At 52.2% G+C, this 19,857-nt stretch overlaps 1 protein-coding gene across 1 annotated transcript in view; it reads right to left on the bottom strand.

The window, feature by feature from the left end:
- Positions 1-19,857, bottom strand: part of CELF5 (CUGBP Elav-like family member 5) — a 78,558-nt gene that overhangs the window by 25,981 nt on the left and 32,720 nt on the right. The window contains 1 exon segment of the mRNA XM_025367067.1: positions 774-825. Coding sequence (XP_025222852.1) covers positions 774-825 — 52 coding nt within the window.

The following is a 19,857-nucleotide window of genomic DNA, read 5'->3' as shown; positions in this document are numbered from 1 at the left end:
GAGATGGAGAGGAAATATACAAATTTCCAAGAATGACTAGCTTTGGGTCCCATGGGAACAACCGAGTATGCCCCTGCCATGGGCACGCCCTGACACCAAAGTCCAGCCCCACACAGACACCACTGACCCCAGCCTGCATGTCTGCCCACATGCCTAGCGTAGAACAGTCACGCACATATGTGCAAACACACCCATGCACCGGCTGGGCACACGCACATGCACACAGGCAGGAAGGCATCCCCACCACACACCACACAGGTGTGCTTATGTGCACCAGCTGCAGAAACACAAATGCACAAGTGCACGTACTCACACACATCTGCACACAGGCATGCCAGGTGTGCATACTCATACACACACATTTAAGCATGCACACACAAACACAGAAACACATTTGCACACAGAGACCCCAGAGAGCAATCCACAGCCCTTCAGGCCCCCATCGTGTGTGTCTGAAGCCCCCCAGTTATTGTACCCTGGAGGGAGTAGGGTATTTGTAACTCAGGGGAAGGCAGCTGGACCTGGCTAGACCCTGCATCCTCCCTTGGGAACTATGGACATAGCCCCTTCTGCTTTCTGGAACCTGCCTCTCCCCCAACCAAGGGGTGTGTGAGCAGGCATGCGACTGCTGCATGCTTTGGGGCAGGAAGACCAGTCCCAGATCCACAGGCCTCGGCCACTGCCCCTTTAGGGGAGAGAGGAAGGAAGAGATTTTCCTTCTTCTCCCATTCCTCCGCCAACCCCCAGCCAGGCAGCCACGGAGAGATGACAACTACCTCCACGGCTTTCGCTGTCCGCAGGCTTCACCTGGATTGGCCGCGCCATCTGCAGAGAGAGGGGGAAGGGGAAAGTCAAGCTCAGGAGTGGGGGTGTGGTGGGCGGGGGTTTTGCCTGAGCTCTGTGGGACAGCCCTGCCCACCTCCCACCACCAGCCCTCAGCACCCCACCACCCCACTAACACCCCAGTCAAAGCAAATGACACTTGGTCCCGCCTACAGCAGAAACTGTGTGACGAACTCTTAGCCCTCAAAATCCAACAATATTCCTTCCTCCAGGAAGCCTCCTTGCTTCCCCAAATGTGATAGGCCCAGTTCCTCCGGTCCCTTTATATGATGTGACTTTGCAGTTCCTACCATCAAAAACTAGAGTCTATTTTCCCACTCCTGGCACCTGAACTTGGCCAAGTGACTGGCTGTGACCCATAGAATGTGGTGGAAGTTAAGTTGTGGGAGTTCTGAGCCTAGGCCTCAAGAGACCTTGTAGCTTCCACTCTTGGAACCCTGAGACTGCCAGGTGGATAAGCCCAGAAGGAGGAGGGGCCTCATGGAGACAGAGGCCTCTCTGACAGTCAGCACATGGGAGTGAGGCCACCCTGATCCAGCTAAGCCCAGTCAAGTCTCAGCTGACTGCAGCTGCTTGAGTGACCCCAAGAGAACCAACAGAAGAACCATCGAGCTGAGCCCAGACCAAGCTTTGCAGAATCGAGAACAAATACAAAGACTGGAGTAGTTTGTTACTCAGCAGTGCTGACTGATACACCAAAGTAGCTACATTTAGCCACATCTCCCAGGAGCTTTGGGTGGGGACATACCTGAGTGGACCAGCCTGCCGTCTGGATTCATTGTTCTAGACACTTTTGTCCCACACCCCAGGCATTGAAAATGATATTTAATGAAACAAAAAATTCTCCCTTGCACCAACTCTCACAACATACCAAGTCCTAGGTATGAGCTATTTTGGATATTTGAGAACAGGCTCCAGGGATGTGAGAGTTGGGGAGGCATTTGCATCTCCACTGGTCCTGGGACACAATCCTTCTCCCAACCTGATGTCTGTGGCAAACTCCTATTCAACCTTCAAAACCCATCTTAAAAGCCCCCATGCAGGGACTCTTCCCACTCTTTTGGGCTCCTTCCTCCCTATCCCTCAGGCTGGAAGTGTCTATGTCTTGCTCTGTCTCTCTCCAGACAGGGGACTACAGCATTTCCCCACATGGGGAAGGACACATGGAGGAACTGGAGAAACCTGCTGAACAGAACGGGCCAGAAGGAAGTAGCCAACTTCCACTAACAGAGAAAGGCGTCTGGAATGGGAATGAGTGCTACTCTCAGACCTTCTTCCAAGTCAGAAAAACTTGAAATAGATCCCCACATCCCCTGAGCCCTATGGGTTCCAAAGTGCTCTGTCTAATCATCTGACTTTTGACTTTCAGCAGAGAATGCACTTGAAAAAGTGCCAGGTTTTCCTTTCCTTTCTTTTTTTTTTTTTTTTTTTTTTTTGATATGGAATCTCACTCTGTCGCCAGGCTGGAGTGCAGTGACACGATCTTGGCTCACTGCAGCCTCCGCCTTCCGGGTTCAAGCAATTCTCCCGCCTCAGTCTCCCGAGTAGCTGGGACTACAGGCACGTGCCGCCACGCCCAGCTTTTTTTTTTTTTTTTTTTTTTTGTATTTTTAGTAGAGATGGGGTTTCATCATGTTGACCAGGATGGTCTTGATCTGCTGACCTCGTGATCTGCCCGCCTGAGTCTCCCAAAGTGCTGGGATTACAGGGGTGAGCCACCGTGCCTGGCCAAATGCCAGGTTTTCTAATCACAGCATAGCTGCCCAGTAAGTTTCAGAGAGAGGTGCAATTTTCACCCCATTCTACAGATGTCAACATTGAGATTTCTGTTATTTGCCTAAGAGAGAAGTTATTAGTGTAAGGTCATGGTGAGTGGGTGAGAGTTTCTGGCCTCCAGATTCAGTGATCTGTCCACCCACTCCCATACATAAGGCCTCCTCCCCATCTTTGGACCCCCAAAGTCTCCCCACTAAGCTATGTCCCTTGTGATCTGACCCCTTCTCTAAGATCCATCCCAGCTTCATGCCCACTCTTCCACTCTGAGCAACCCCTCATTTTGCACTCCCTTCCTCAGAGACCCCTCTGGATTTCCACCTGCCACCCGCCCCCAGCTTCCCTCTTCTCTCTGAGCCCCTCCTGCTTCAGAGGCCCTTCCTCATCTCTGGGTCCCCTCCCCTCTGTAAGACCCTCTCCCATTCTGACACCCTCCTTCCTGAGTGTATGTTCAGGGCACATATGCTTTCCTCAATTTGAACTTGGCCTTTGGGGTCCCAGAACCCGAGAGGCCCCTGCCTCCCTGATCCTGTACCCCCAATCCTCCCAGCCCAACCTTCCTGCCACCCAGCTGCACCCTCAGAGGGACCCTGACCACCTGGGAGAGGAAAACTTCCATGCTCTTCCCCCACCCAGCTAGCTGGACCCCCTTCCCACCCCACGTCCCCCATGCATACACACCAGGGCCCTTTCCACCTGGGTACCACACCCTGCTAGGCTGGAGACAGGAAGGGAGATGGTTTCAACCAGATGGGACCAGCTTCTGGGCTGGGAGTGGGGTGCCAGGGGAGGTAGAGAGAGATGGGGGGGCACCTGCAGGAGCTCCAGACTCCTGCTCCCCCCACCCCTCCCACCCCACCTCCGTTGGCCCTCACCTCCTCCCCGCTCCCAGCACCTTGGGCAGATGAGGATGGGGTTGCCATGGCAACGCTGATTCACCACACGGAAGCTGGCAATTGTTGTTGCCATGGAAACCGCCTCTTAGGGGCGAGCCCAGCTCCTGCCTTGCACAAAAGAGATATTTAAATATAATCTTCTGGAGATGGACGAGGGAGGGAGGGAGGGGTGGCCGCGGGGAGAGAAGCTGCCCCCATCACCGAACCCTCCCACCCCCACCTTGTTCTGGGGTTGAGGGGCTGGTATAGCTGCTCCGCATCTCCCCCACCCGCCACAGAGCCTGGGACCTTCTGCCTCCTACTGGGATGGGAGGTCCCTTCCCCCTCGCTGGGTCAGCTCCGGGGAGAGGGGGTCCTGGTCTGGTCCAGAGAAGCCAGCTGAGTAGCCCCCTCCTCTCCAGGCCTCCACTCTAAAGCCGAGCTCCGCGGCCCGGCAGTCCCCCCACCGCGGCCCGGCGCCCGCCTTACCCACCGGCCTGGAGAAGCGCGCCAGGCTGGCATCCACGTGCCGCCGCCCGCCCGCCCGGCCGCCCCGGGCGCACAGGCGCGCACCCGCCGCACTGCACGCTCGGGCCCCGCGCCGCGCGCCCTGCGCCCGACGCCCAGGCGGGCCCTGCCCGCGCTGCCCGCCCGAGCCGGGAGGAGGCGTGCCAGGCGGGGATCTGGGTCTCCCCACACCCCACCCCTCCTGTCGCCCCTGCCCGTCCATCTGGCTCTGCCCACCTCCTCCCGGCTCCCTCTCTCCATCTGTCCCACCGAGGTCTCTGCCGAGTGCACTCCCTCCCTCCTCCACCTTCTCTGGCTCCCCATTGCCGCGTCCCTTCCCTGACCCTTCCCTTTCTCTCCGTTTCTTCAGCAACATTCCTGCTGTGCCCCATGCCTCTCTGGTTCTGGGGCCCCCAAGGCTGAGTTCAATTTTGGAACTCCAGGAAGGACCCTTCACCAGCCTGGCGGAGGGGGAGACAGAGCCAGACACAAACTCTCCCATGGGGTCAGGGTTGGAGCTGGGAGAGTCGAGGGTAGAGGAGAGTGAAGAGCCAAAGGCTATCCTGGGCCTGCACTGAAGATGAAAAATTCACAGTGAATTTTGGAGTAGGAGTAGGAGTTTGGAGCGGTTGGAAACAATTTTTCATGTTGGAGCAATACCCACATCTGCTGACCCGTTTAGTCTTAAGACAACTTAATGAGATGAAAACATGAATTTCCATTTTACAGATGGGCAAACCAAGACCAGAAAGAAGGGAGAGGTCGGGAGGCCAAGGAGGGAGGATCGCTTGAACCCAAGAAGTTTGAGGCTGCAGTGAGCTATGATCGCTCCCACTCACTCCGGCGTGGGCGAGAGCGCCAGACCCTATCTCTAAAAAAGGGAGAGGGGGAAGGGAGAGGTACCCTAAGGACCTAGACATCCCTCCAACCAAGGGATCCTGTGGGCTGGGGAGTGTCTTGGCACTGTGGGCATGGATGGGCTTCACCTGGGTGACTGAGAAAGGGTCTTTTCTGTCTGACCTGGGTATGCCAGAGATGGGAAACTGAGGCCCCTTGGGGGGTGGGGAATGGGAATGACTGCAAAAGTCTCTCACAGTGAGGCTGGGGCAGCCAAGGAGTCTCCCGGATCTGCCAAGTTGTGCCTTTCGAAGAGGAGAGATTCAGAGGAGGGGCCGGGCGCGGTGGCTCACGCCTGGAATCCCAGCAGTTTGAGAGGTCGAGGCAGGTGGATCACCTGAGGTCAGGAGTTTGAGATCACCCTGGCCAACATGGTGAAACCCTGACTCTACTAAAAATACAAAAAAAATAACAGGCGTGAGCCACCGTTTAACTGGGCACGGTAGTGCATGCCTGTAATCCTAGCTACTTGGGAGGCTGAGACAGGAGAATCACTTGAACCCAGGAGGCAGAGGGTGCAGTGAGCCAAGATTGCGCCATTGCACTGCAACCTGGGCAACAAGAGTGAAACTCCATCTCAAAAAAAAAAAAAAGAGAGAGAGAGAGATTCAGGGGAGGCTCCAGATGGGTTATTTCTAAGTGGTGTGGAGAGAAGGAAGGAAGGTGGACCCCTTGTCTGTGCTGCTCCAGACACTATTCACTTTCCTCCCCTCCCACCTAGGCCCTAGTCCAGCCTCTCTGAAACACCCAGGCCAAGCCCCTCCCCTGCTCTAAATGCTGCTATGGCTCCCTATTACCCTCTGGGTAGAGGCTCAGCCCTTCATCCTGGCATTTGAGGACCCTTTGCCGCTCAGTCCCAGTCATTCCTCCCCACTCCTCCTGCCATGGCCCCCTGAACATGGCTGGTGACAGAACGCACCCTCGCTGCACCCCATCCTTGCCCCTCAAACGCCACCTCCTCCCTGAAGTCTTCCGTGCTCTCTCTCCATCTGCTTCCATTGCCTTGCCCAGGCGTTACCTTGATTACGACCCCTCCCCACTAAACACACACACTGCCCCTCACTCGGGAGAGCTCCGGTGGGAGGCAGGGGCAGAAGGGCACTGGGCTTTGTAACCCTCCTTTCCCCACCAAGAGCCTTAGCCCGGGGTCCAGTGGAAATGATACACAGGTTTGTAGACTCCTCAGAAAGCAAAACCCAGGCTCCATCACCATCAGCCAAGACCATGCCGGGCACAGTGCCTGGCACGGGAAGTCACCCAAGAGCTGGTGCCAGGCAGTGTCTTACAATTTGGTGTCTGCACAGGCCCAGAAAGATGACACGACACCCTGAGTCTCGCAGCTTGACGTGCCCAGGATCATTCATTCATTTATTCATTATTCATTCATTTATTCTGTGCCTATGTGCCGAGCTCCGGTTCTGAGCTCAGCACCTGACAGGCCTCACCTTACAGAGTCCTCCAAACACTTCTAGGGGCCAGGCGCGGTGGCTCACACCTGTAATCCCAGCACTTTAGCACTTTGGGAGGCCAAGGCGGGCGGCTTAGGTCACGAGTTCAAGACCAGCCTGGCCAACGTGGTAAAACCCCATCTCTACTAAAATTACAAAAAGTAGCTGGGCGTGGTGGCACACGCCTGTAATCCCAGCTACTCGGAAGGCTGAGGCAGAAGAATCGCTTGAACCCAGGAGGCGGAGGTTGCAGGGAGCCGAGATCAAACCACTGCACTCCAGCCTGGGTGACAGAGCAAGACTCCACCTCAAACAAAACAAAACAAAACGAACATCCACGTCTAGGGTCCCATTTTATAGATGACGAAACTGAGGTCCAGGGAGGTCAAACTGTCAGACACTGGGCATCTTAAAGCCCCTTGCCCATTCTCAGGTTTGGTTTGACTCTGGGCCAAGTCCTGCCGCGGGGAGATAAGCATGGGAGGTAGGGGTCCTGCCAGGGGGCCACCTCCATGACCCCTGTGTGCACAGAGAGGGGTTTCGGGAAGGCAACATTGCTCAAAGCAGCTGCCACGTCTGAGCAGTGAAGGACACACAGACGGACAAATTCGTCTCTTTCCAGGGCAATCAGAAGGGCAGTGGGGTGGCCGAGGGTGCTGGGATGTCCCACAGCCCCCAAGATTCGTGAAGAAAGAGACAGCAAAGTCCTAAAGGTCCTGGTCTCTCCCTTACTGGCCAAGAGACAGAAGCTGGACCCTCTGCCCCTCCCCGCACTGTCCCAGTGTGGGGGGCTGTCCGTCTCCAGGAACCCCAGGCTCTGGCTTTGGGGATGGGAGGTGGTATCTGGGGCTGTGACGGCCCAGCCACCAGCTTCCCCTGGAATCTGAGCCTCGATTCCAGGGTCCCACGGTCCATTCCAGGATCTATTCTGGGATTCTGTTATTCAATTCCGGATCCTATTCCAGAATGCTGAGAGTTGATTAAACTACGTCCCCCACGGACACTGCTGTCACACTCGTGCAGGAACTAGAAAGGGGGGGCCGCCCTCGCTTCAGAAAGCAGTGGTATCAGGCCGGGCGGTTGGCAGGGGGGCTCCCCTGTGCCAGGAGGAGGGGGGAGAAGCAGAAAGTTAGCAAATGACCTGGGTCACTCACCTCCTGGCTTATAAAGAGACAGAAGGGTTCACTCTTACACGCAGGTGTTTTTTGGGTGGGGGAAGCAGGGCACAGGAAAGACGGTGGTTGTCTTGGTGTCTCATGTGACCCAGCTCCTCCCCGACTCCCAGGCTGTGCTCGTGCGGGCGTGTGCAGGCACGTGAGCTGCCTGGATGGGCTTTTCCAGCACGGGGCGAACCTCGTGCTCCAGCTCCCTGCAGAGCAGCCATCAGCAAGAGCTCAGATGAGCGAGCATGCTCAGACGTGGCTGGCAGGCCAAAGGGGTCTTCCTCCCCAGCAGCCCCTATCTGCCCCTCACCAGCCTCCCGTTCTCATTCCAAAAGGCTGGCTCCATTTCTGCAGGCATTCCCGGGAAAAGGTGGCACACCCTACAGTTCTTGCCTTTGCTAAGCAGGTGGGTGTTCGCCACAGAGGCTGATGATCCTGGGGAGAGAGAAATGTGATGTGTGTCCACCAAAAAACACCCTTGAGGATCTGTATTTGTCTCAGCAGACACTGGAAACAACCCAAGTGTTTCCCAGTAGGGGAACAGATGAGTAAATGATGTATTTGCATCCCGGAATACTAGACAGCAGTGAAAAAGTCCAAGGCACTGACACACACAGCAACACGCGTGATTCTTTCTTCTTCTTTTTTTGTTTTTTTTTTGTACTGGGTCTTGTTCTGTCACCCAGGCTGCAGTGCAGTGGTGCGATCATAGTGAGGTAAGAGGTGAGACCCGACTCAGGAGGCGGGGCTGAGATATGGGACCAAATTGAAGACTAGCTAAAACAGGATGGAGTCGAAGCAGCTCTCCCTGAGACATGCCCACCAGGGTGCCACGTCTGTTTACTGTTGCCACAGCAACACCTAGATGGTACCACCCTTTCCATGGCAATGACCCAATGACCTGACACTTCCCACTCTTTTCTTAGAAATTTCTGCATAGTCTGCCCCTTAATTTAAATGTAATTAAAAGTGGGGGTTGGGCATGGTGTGCTCACGCCTGTAATTCCAGCACTTTCAGAGGCCAAGATGGGCTGATCACCTCAGGTCAGGAGTTCAAGACCAGCCTTACCAACATAGTGAAACCCCGTCTCTACTAAAAATACAAAAATTAGCTGGGCGTGGTGGTGCGCACCTGTAACCCCAGCTACTCGGGAGGCTGAGGCAGGAGAATCGCTTGAACCCGGGAGGCAGAGGTTGCAGTGAGCTGAGATTGCGCCACTGCACTCCAGCCTGGGTGACAGAGTGAGACTCCATCTCAAAAAAAAAAAAAAGAAAAAGAAAAAGAAAAAGAAAAGAAAAGAAAGTAATAAAGAATGGCTACTGCATAAAGCAGCCACCTGGGCTGCTTGTTGGCTATTTTTACGGTTACTCCTTGATCATATGCTAAACTAGATGGATTATTCATGAGCTTTCTGGAAAAGGGGTGGGCAGTTCCTGGAGCTGAAGGGTCCTCCACTTCTAGGATAATTTCCTGACATTGACATGGCATTTGTAAACCGTCATGGCGCGGGTGGGAGTGTCTGAAGATACTGTCTCAAAATAAAAGCGAGACTCTGTCTCAAAAAATAAACAAAAAACAAAACCAAGTGGGTACAAATACACCTGCAGAACTGCTTCTGAACTGCTGCTCTGGGCTCACTGCCCATGGGGTGGTCCTGGTCTGCAGAGAGTATGACCTCCACCTCTGTTTACACTGCCACTGCAATAAAAGCTGCTAACACCACCGGCTTGCCCTTGAATTCTTTCCTGAGTGAAGCCAAGAACCCTCCCAGGATAAGCCCTTGTCTTCTCTGCATCAATAGCTCACTGCAGCCTCAACCTCCTGAGCTCAAATGCTCCTCCCACGTCCGCCTTCTCAGTAGCTAGGACTCCAGGCGCAAGCCACCACGCCTGGCTAGTTTTCTTATTTTTTGTAGAGACAGGGTCTTGCTATGTTGCCCAGGCTGGTCTCGAACTCCTGGGCTCAAGCGATCCTCTTGTCTCAGCCTCCCAAAGTGCTGGGATTACATGTGAGCCACCATGCCTGGCCTTCCATACTTGAATCTCATCCTCATTATATCAAGTGAAACAGGCCAGGTCCAGTATCTCGTGCCTGTAATCCCAGCACTTTGGGAGGACGAGGCAGGCAGATCACTTGAGGTCAGGAGTTCGAGACCAGCCTCGCTAACATGGTGAAACCCTATCTCTACTAAAAATACAAAAAATTAGCTGGGTGTGGTGGCAGACACCTATAATCCCAGCTACTTGGGAGGCAAAGGCACGAGATTTTGAAACAGGGAGGCAGAGGTTGCAGTGAGCCGAGACCGTGCCACTGCACTCCAGCCTAGGCGACAGAGTGAGACTCTATCTCAAAAGGCCGGGAACAGTGGTTCACACCTGTAATCCCAGCACTTTGGCAGGCCGAGACGGGCGAATCATGAGGTCAGGAGCTTGAGACCATCCTGGCTAACATGGTGAAACCCCGTCTCTACTGAAAATACAAAAACATTAGCCGGGCGTGGTGGTGGGTGCCTGTAGTCCCAGCTACTCGGGAGGCTGAGGCAGGAGAATGGCGTGAACCCGGGAGGCGGAGCTTGCTGTGAGCTGAGATTGCACCACTGCACTCCAGCCTGGGCGACAGAGTGAGACTCCGTCTCAAAAAAAAAAAAAAAAGAAAGAAAGAAAGAAAATAAATAAATAAATAAACAATAAATAAAAGTACTACACACTTACAGAAAAGTGCATGGAACACAAATACAAAACAAACAGCCTCATTACCACTACCCAGCTGGTCCTCTGGAATCCACCCCATGCCATGCTACTAAGCCCAACCCTTTCCTTTCTGCTGAAGGAGGCACTGTCTGGTTGTCGGTAACATGCCTTTGCTTTTCTTCATGGTTTTACTGGGCACGGTGGTGTGCCCTTGAAATTCCAGCTACTCAGCAGGCTGAGGCAGGAGGATCACTTGAACCCAGGAGCTCGAGACCAGCCTGGGTGACATAGTGACACCCCGTCTGAAAAAAACAAAATTCTCCATGGTTTTGCCATTTATAAATATGTCCCTAAAGCACTAGGGGTGGTTTTTTTTTCTTTCTTTTTTTCTTTGCCTGTTTTCCATTTAACCTAACATAAATGGGATAATAGTCTGTCATCTTTTATGTGTGCCTTCTTGTTTCACTTTTTTTTTTTTTTTGAGATAGAGTCTTGCTCTGTCGCCCAAGTTGGAGTTCAGTGGCGCAATCTCGGCTCACTGCAAGCTCCGTCTCCTGGGTTCAAGTGATTCTTGTGCCTCAGCCTCCCAAGTAGCTGGGATTACAGGCACACGACACCATGCCTGGCTAATTGTATTTTGAGTAGAGACGGGGTTTCACCATGTTGGTCAGCCTGGTCTCGAACTCCTGACCTTAGGTAATCCCACGTCTGCCTCCCAAAGTGCTGGGATTACAGGCATGAACCACCACGCCCAGCCTGGTCTCCCCTCTCTCTTCCTTTTTTTTTTTTTTTTTGAGATGGAGTCTCGCTCCGTCGCCCAGGCTGGAGTGCAGTGGCACGATCTTGGCTCACTGCAAGCTCCGCCTCCTGGGTTCTCGCCATTCTCCTACCTCAGCCTCCCGAGTAGCTGGGACTACAGGCGCCCGCCACCACGCCGCCTAATTTTTTATATTTTTCGTAGAGACGGGGTTTCACCGTGATAGCCAGGATGGTCTCGATCTCCTGACCTCATGATCCGCCTGCCTCAGCCTCCCAAAGTCTGGTCTCCCCTCTTTCCAATGGGGCTAGCAGCAGCCGCAGCCTCCCAGGCTGACATGGCAGCGAGGTGAGGTCATCCAGCTGTGCTGGGGAATTACGACAATGTCTACCCCATGCCTCTTATTGAAAGCTGGGGAAACTGAGGCCCAGACAGAGAAGGACATTGCTTAAGATCCCACCTGCCACCCCTGAGCTGCCATTGAAGAGAGACCTCAAACCCCACAATGTGGATGTACTGTGACCCTGCGTGTCTGTGCCCATTTTCCCCCTCGTGAACAGGCTTGCTGTATCTCTCATTTTTGTGTTATCGCAGGGCCTTATGTGAAGTAACATAGAGCATGTGATATATTATGGATATAGACAAATAACTGGATTTATCATTGGATGTATCAATGTAGTGGCTTAACTGTACATTTATTTATTTCATTTTATTTTATTTATTTATTTTTTCAGACACAGTCTCGCTCTGTCGCCCAGGCTGGAGTGCAGTGGCCGGATCTCAGCTCACTGCAAGCTCCGCCTCCCGGGTTCACGCCATTCTCCTACCTCAGCCTCCCGAGTAGCTGGGACTACAGGCGCCCGCCACCTCGCCCGGCTAATTTTTTTGTATTTTTAGTAGAGATGGCGTTTCACCGTGTTAGCCAGGATGGTCTCCATCTCCTGACCTCGTGATCCTCCCATCTCGGCCTCTCAAAGTACTGGGATTACAGGCGTGAGCCGCTGCACCTGGCCAATTTATTTATTTAAAAAAATTTTTTTTGAGACAGAGTCTGGCTCTGTCGCCCAGGCTGGAGTACAATGGTGCAATCTCAGCTCACCACAACCTCCGCCTCCCGGATCCAAGCCAGTCTCGTGCCTCAGCCTCCCAAGTAGCTGGGATTATAGGCGCCTGCCACCACGCCCAGCTAATTTTTTGTGTGTTTAGTAGAGACGGGGTTTCTTTTCTTTTTTTTTTTTTGAGACGGAGTCTGGCTCTGTTGCCCAGGCTGGAGTGCAGTGGCCGGATCTCAGCTCACTGCAAGCCCCGCCTCCCGGGTTCACGCCATTCTCCTGCTTCAGCCTCCCGAGTAGCTGGGAGTACAGGCGCCTGCCACCTCGCCCGGCTAATTTTTTTTTTTTGTATTTTAGTAGAGACGGGGTTTCACCGTGTCAGCCAGGATGGTCTCGATCTCCTGAACTCGTGATCCACCCGTCTCGGCCTCCCAAAGTGCTGGGATTACAAGCTTGAGCCACCGCGCCCGGCCCAAGAGACGGGGTTTCACCATGTTGGCCAGACCAGTCTTGAACTCCTGACCTTAAGTTATCTGCCCACCTTGGCCTCCCAAAGTGCTGGGATCACAGGCGTGAGCCACAGATTTATTTATTTTTTTAATTAAAAAAAAAATTTTTGAGACAGAGTCTCGCTCTGTCACCCAGGCTGGAGTGCAATGGCGTGATCTCAGCTCACTGCAACCTCCACCTCCTGGGTTAGAGTGATTCTCCTGTCTCAGCCTCCCAAGTAGCTGGGATTACAGGCATGTGCCACCGTGCCTGGCTAATTTTTGGATTTTTAGTAGAGATGGGTTTCATCATGTTGGCCAGGCTGGTTTTGAACTCCTGACCTCAGGTGATCCGCCCCACCTTGGCCTCCTAAAGTGCTGGGGTTACAGGTGCGAGCCACTGTGCCTGGCCCTTAAGTGTAAATTTAAATCTTGCCTTTCTCTTGCTTTAGATTCTAGACTCCAGATCTGTGCTGTCCGATATGACACAGACCCTGGGTCTAGAATATTCTAGACCTATTGCTGTCCATGATACAGTAGTTGACATCTCTGGTCTAGAACAGTCTACATCCCATATGGTAGCTGGGCTCCAGTCTAGAACACTCTGGATCTGTGCTGTGTAGCCCAACAGCTGACACCTGGTCTAGAACATGCTGGATTGCACTGTCCAATACTGTAACCGTTAGCCACATGTGGTAGTTTAGGTTTAAATTTCAATTTACTAAAACTAAGTAACATTAAAAATCAGTTTCTTGGCCAGGCATGGTGGCTCATGCCTGTAATCCCAGCACCTTGGGAGGCCAAGATGGGCAGATCACCTGAGGTCAGGAGTTTGAGACCAGCCTGACCAACATGGTGAAATGCCATCTCTACTAAAAATACAAAAATTAGCCGGGCGTGGGTGCGCATCTGTAATCCCAGCTACTCAGGAGGCTGAGGCAGAGGATTTCTTGAACCCAGGAGGCAGAGGTTGCAGTGAGCCAAGATCGCACCAGTGCACTCCAGCCTGGGGTACAGAGCGAGACTCTGTCTCAAAAATATAATAAATAAATAAATAAATAAATCAGTTTCTGAGTCACACTTGTCCCAGGTCAAAGGCTCAGCAGCCACACGGAGCTAGTAATCAGTACACCGCACAGCACAGGCAGAGAACGTATCCACCATTGCAAACATTCCATGGATAGCGCTGGTCTAGAACAGGCTTTGGCAAACTTCAGTCCATTCTGGGCCCCTCCTGCTTTTGTTTTTCTTTGTTTTTGTTTGAAACAGGGTCTCACTGCATTGCCCAGGCTAGAGTACAGTGGTGCAATCCTAGCTCACTATAGCCTCAATCTCGTGGGCTCAAGTGATCCTCCTGTCTCAGCCTCCCAAGTAGTTGGGACTACAGGTACACGCCACCATGCCCAGGTAGTTTTTTAAATTTTTTGTAGAGATGGGGTCTCTCTATGTTAACCAAGTGGGTCTGGAACTCCTGGGCTCAAGCAATCCTCCTGCCTCAGCCTCCCAAAACACTGGGATTACAGGTGTGAGAACCACCACACCTGGTCTTGAAAATTATTAATGAGCTATGTCACATCCAATTTTTCCATACTAAATGTTGAAAATCTGGTGTATATTGTTCTCTCACAGATTTGGACATTTAATTTCTTTTTTTTTTTTTTCCCCCCGAGATGGCGTCTCTCTCTGTCACCCAGGCTGGAGTGCAGTGGCACGATCTCTGCTCACTGCAACCTCTGCCTCCCAGGTTCAAGCAATTCTCCTGCCTCAGCCTCCCGAATAGCTGGGATTACAGGCACACCACCACCATACTCAGTTAATTTTTGTATTTTCAGTAGACATGGGGTTTCATCATGTTGGCCAGGCTGGTCTTGAACTCCTGACCTCATGATCCGCCTGCCTCACCCTCCCAAAGTGCTGGGATTATAGGCATGAGCCACTGCACCCTGGACATTTAATTTCTATCAGCAACCCTTGATCTGTATGCTCATTTTATAAAATTGACGAAAAGGTAGAATCATGGCCAGGCATAGTGGCTCATACCTGTGGTCCCAACACTTCGGAGGATGAGGCAGGAGGATTGCTTGAGCCCCAGAATTCGAGACCAGCCTGGACAATGTAGCAAGACCTTATCTCAACAAAAAAATTAAAAATTAGCCAGGTGTGGTGGCACATACCTGTGGTCCCAGCTACTTGGGAAGCTGAGGCAGGAGAACTGCTTGAGCCCGGGAGTTTGAGGCTGCAGTGAGCCATGATCTTGCCACCGTACTCCGGCCTGGGCAACAGAGCAAGACCCTATGTCTAAAAATAAAATAAAATAAAATAAAATAAAATACATATATATTTAGCCAGTCTTTGATGACTTATGCCTGTAATCCCAGAACTTTGGGACCTGTAATCCCAGCACTTTGGGAGGCTGAGGCGCAGGAGGATCATTTGAGGCCGGAAGAATCACTTGAGGTCAGGAGTTCGAGACCAGCCTGGTCAAGATGGCGAAACCCCATCTCTACTAAAAACACAAAAATTAGCCGAGCTTGGTGGTGGGCACCCATGATCCCAGCTACTTGGGAGGCTGAGGCAAGAGAATTGCCTGAACCCAGGAGGTGGAGGTTGCAACGAGCCAAGATCACGCCCCTGCACTCCAGCCTGGGTGATGGAGAGAGACTCTGTCTCAATAAATAAATAAAAATAAAGAAATATATATATATGGCCGGGCGCTATGGCTCAAGCCTGTAATCCCAGCACTTTGGGAGGCTGAGACGGGCGGATCACGAGGTCAGGAGATCGAGACCATCCTGGCTAACACGTGAAACCCCGTCTCTACTAAAAAAATACAAAAATTAGCCGGGAGCGGTGGCGGGCGCCTGTAGTCCCAGCTACTCGGGAGGCTGAGGCAGGAGAATGGCGTGAACCCGGGAGGTGGAGCTTGCAGTGAGCTGAGATCCGGCCACTGCACTCCAGCCTGGGGGACAGAGCGAGACTCCGTCTCAAAAAAAAAAAAAAAAAAGAAATATATATAGAGAGAGACTGCATGTTGAAATGATAAGAAATGGGATATATTGGGTTCAAAAGAAATATATTATTAAAATTAATGTCACCTGTTTCTTTTTTACTTTTTAAATATTGCTTCTGGAACATGTTAAATTATATATGTGGCTCACATTCTGTTTCTATTAGATAATACTGTTCCAGAACATCACCTGCTCCTTATCTTCCTAGGCAAGGTCTCTCCCACCCAGACACTGTGGACACTGGGGCCGGATCGTTCTCTGGGGTGGGGCCATCCTGGGCACTGCAGGGTGCTGAGTAGCGTCCCTGGCCTCCACCCACTCCATGCCAGGAGCACCCGCAAGTCGTGACAACCACAAATGTCCCTAGACATTGCTCAGTGTCCCCTGGGGGCTGGATCACTCCTGATTGAGACCCCTCCCCAGGTTAGGGGATTCCACGGACCCCCAAGAAACTCTGTGTCCCATGACCCTCTCCCCTGCTGAGGTCCCCGGAGGCTGCACAGATTAAAATCTGCACCCTGAGTGGGGAGGGAGAGAGGAGGTGAGTCCCAGGAGCTGGGGTCCTCCTGGTTTCTACCCATTGGGAGCTTATTCTGGTGTCTGATGTGAGCAGGGAGAGAAGTCAACTTTCTCCCCAAAGTAATGAACACAGGATCTATCCCCCTGGGCACTGTGGACATTGCGGCTGAATTGCTTTCTGGGGTGGGGCCGTCCTGGGCACTGCAGGGTGCTGAGTAGGGTCCCTGGCCTCCACCCACTCCATGGCAGGTTCATCCCCTCCCCAAGTCGTGCTCCCCAAGTTGTGACAATCACAAATGTCCACAGACAGCAGCCAGTGTCCTGGGGCAGGGGCAGGATCGCCCCGGTTGAGATCCCTCCTTACCTAACCTAACCTCCATCATTAGTTGACAGAGGCTCCCATGAGTTCCCACTCAACAGCACGCTGGGCATGTTCTGGCCTCCAAATCTTGGTAAGTTTTGTCCCCACCCACCCCCATCTCCACCTCCATCTGTCAAAATCCTTCCATCCTCCTTCAAGAAGCCATCCTGTCCGCCCTTCACTAAATCGTCCACACAGACTGCCTGCTTCTCCCTCAGGGTGCTGTCCCTGGGTCACCCTGACATTTGGCCATTGGTTCTGTGGTCACCCCTGGAGTGAGTTCGATGGTGGCTCCCCAAAAGATAAATCCAGACTGATCACAGTGGCTCATGTCTGCAATCCCAGCGCTTTGGGAGGCCAGGGCAGGAGGATCGCTTGAGCCCAGGAGTTCAAGACCAGTCTGGGCAACATAGTGAGACTCCATCTCTACAAAAAATAAAAAATTAGCCAGGGAGGGTAGCGTGTGCCTGTAGTCCTAGCTACTCAGGAGGCTGAGGCAGGAAGATTGCTTCAGTCTAGGAAGTCGAGGCTGCAAAAAGCTATGATTGCAACACTGCACTCCAGCCTGGGCGACAGAGCAATACTCTGTCTCTAAAAAAATAAAAAATAAATATATATTATATTATACATATAATATATAATACATTATATATAATATATATAATATAATATGCATTATATATTATATATATATATATATATAAAACCCAAATCCTAGCTCTGGGGACCTGTGGATGTGCCCTTATTTAGAAAAGAGATCTTTTGTAGATGTAATTAAATTAAGGATCTTGAGATAAAATTATCCTGGATGTAGGCTGAGCCCTAAATCCAATGAGAAGTGTCCTTCTAAGAGAAAGGCAAAGGGACACAGACACAAGCCGGGTGCAGTGGCTCACACCTGTAATCCCAGCACTTTGGGAGGCCAAGGCAGGAGAATCGCTTGAGATCAGGGGTTCGAGACCAGCCTGGGCAACATAGGGAGACTCCTGTCTCTACAAAAAAAAAAAAATTAATCAAAAATTTAAAATTTAAAAATCACAGGGCTGGGCATGGTGGCTCATGCCCGTAATCCCAGCACGTTGGGAGGCCAAGGCGGGCGGATCACCTGAGGTCAGGAGTTGGAGACCAGCCTGACCAACATGGGGAAACCCCATCTCTACTAAAAATACAAAATTAGCCAGGCGTGGTGATGCATGCCTGTAATCCCAGCTACTCAGGAAGGCTGAGGCAGGAGAATCGCTTGAACCCGGGAGGCAGAGGTTGCAGTGAGCCGAGATTGCGCCACTGCACTCCAGCCTGGGCAACAAGAGCGAAACTCGGTCTCAATAAGAATAATAATAACAATAATAAATAATGGAAATAATCAAACCAGATCATTCCTCTGCTTGCTACTCTCCCCTGGTCCCCATCACTCTTGGAACAAAATTCAAGCTGTTCACTGTGGTGGTCCTGTCTCTGCTTCCTCTTCCCCCTCTCCTCCACCCACTCTCCCCCTCACTCACTCTTCCTCACTCCTCTGACCTCAGTGGTCCTCACATGCTTCGGGCATGGTCCAGCCTCAGGGCCTTTGCACTGGCTGTTCCCTCTGCCAGCAACACCCTTCCTGCAGAGAGTGCACGACTCCCTCCTCTCCAGACCATCTCCTCAGAGAGGCCTTCCCTGACCACCCTGTCTAAATGGAACTCCCAGCCAGGCACAATCCGGTGGCTCACGCTTGTAATCCCAGCACTTTGGGAGGCAGAGGTAGGAGGCTCACTTGATCCCAGGAATTTGAGACCAGCCTGGGCTACAGAGTGAGGCCCCCATCTCTACAAAAAGTTTAAAAATTAGTGGAGCATGCCATGAGCTATGATCGTACCATGAGCTATGATTGTGCCACTGCACTCCAGCCTGGGCGACACAGCAAAACTTTGTCTCAGAAAAAAAAATAATAAGGCCGGGCGCAGTGGCTCACACCTGTAATCCCTGCACTTTAGGACGAGGCGGGTGGATCACTTGAGGTCAGGAGTTTGAGACTAGCCTGGTCAACATGGTGAAACTCCGTCTCTACTAAAAATACAAAAACTGGTGTGGTGTGGTGGCATGTGCCTGTAATCCCAGCTACTCAGGAGGCTGAGGCAGGAGAATCGCTTGAACCCAGGAGGTGGAGGTTACAGTGAGCCGAGATCACGCCACTGCACTCCAGCCTGGGTGACAGAGTTAGGCTCCGTCTCAAAAAAAATTAATAATAATAATAATAGCAATAAATGAAACCTCCATCCTGAGTCATTGCTCTAAAGTCATCCCATTTCTTATCTCAATGTTGTTCTCACTGGCTTGCTTATTTTCTGTTTGTATGCTATCCTCATTCTGCCATAAGTCAGATGCTCAGTAAATGCTGAATGAACGAAGGGGTGTGGAGGACTCAGCCAGGGACTGTCCTTGAGGGGCTCCCAATCTGGGGGGAGTCAGAGCCACACACAGACACCCCCAGCCCTGAGAGGTCAGGGATGAGCAGAAGGAGGAGACAACTGGGTGTTATCTTGAAAGTAGGATAGAAATTCTCCAGGCGGGAGAGGCAGTTACCTACAAATACTTTAGGGGTTGGCGCCCTGGCTGGGTCGTCAGTGTCTGGAGAGTGAGAAATTTTTAGAAACTAAGGATGGCCAAGGACCAGAATATAAGGGCTTAACATCTCCAAAAATAGTATCCACTTTGCACCTTTCTTTTTTTTTTTTTTTTTTTTTTTGAGACAGGGTCTTGTTCTATCACCCAGGCTGGAGTGCAGAGGCACGATCTTGGCTCACTGCAACCTCTGCCTCCTACACTGCAACCTCTGCCTCCTAGATTCAAGTGATTCTCCTGCCTCAGCCTACCGAGTAGCTGGGATTACAGGCCCCTGCCACCACGCCCAGCTAATTTTTGTACTTTCAGCAGGGATGGGGTTTCACCATGTTGGCCAAGCTGGTCTCGAACTCCTGACCTCAGATGATCCACTTGTCTCCACCTCCCAAAGTGCTGGGATTACAGGCATGGGCCACCGCGCCTGGCCCACCTTCACTTCTTTTTTTTTTTTTTTTTTTTGAGAAGGAGTCTCACTCTGTCGCCCAGGCTGGAGTGCAGTGGCCGGATCTCGGCTCACTGCAAGCTCCGCCTCCCAGGTTTATGCCATTCTCCTGCCTCAGCCTCCCAAATAGCTGGGACTACAGGCGCCCGCCACCTCGCCTGGCTAGTTTTTTTGTATTTTTTAGTAAAGACGGGGTTTCACCGTGTTAGCCAGGATGGTCTCGATCTCCTGACCTCGTGATCCGCCCGTCTCAGCCTCCCAAAGTGCTGGGATTACAGGCGTGAGCCACCGTGCCCGGCCCGCCTTCACTTCTTTAAATCTTTGCAGCCTGGTTAGGTGGAGAAAGTGCTACCCATATTGGAGATAAGGAAAACTGAGGTTTGAGGTGAAAGACACTTGCTGAAGATTACACAGCTTGGGAGAGGGGAA

This window comes from Theropithecus gelada, chromosome 19 (genome assembly GCF_003255815.1).
Source record: "Theropithecus gelada isolate Dixy chromosome 19, Tgel_1.0, whole genome shotgun sequence".
In the NCBI taxonomy this organism is placed as follows: domain Eukaryota; kingdom Metazoa; phylum Chordata; class Mammalia; order Primates; family Cercopithecidae; genus Theropithecus; species Theropithecus gelada.
Note: the sequence above shows the minus strand (reverse complement) of the source record. Positions and strands in the feature narration are given on the sequence as shown.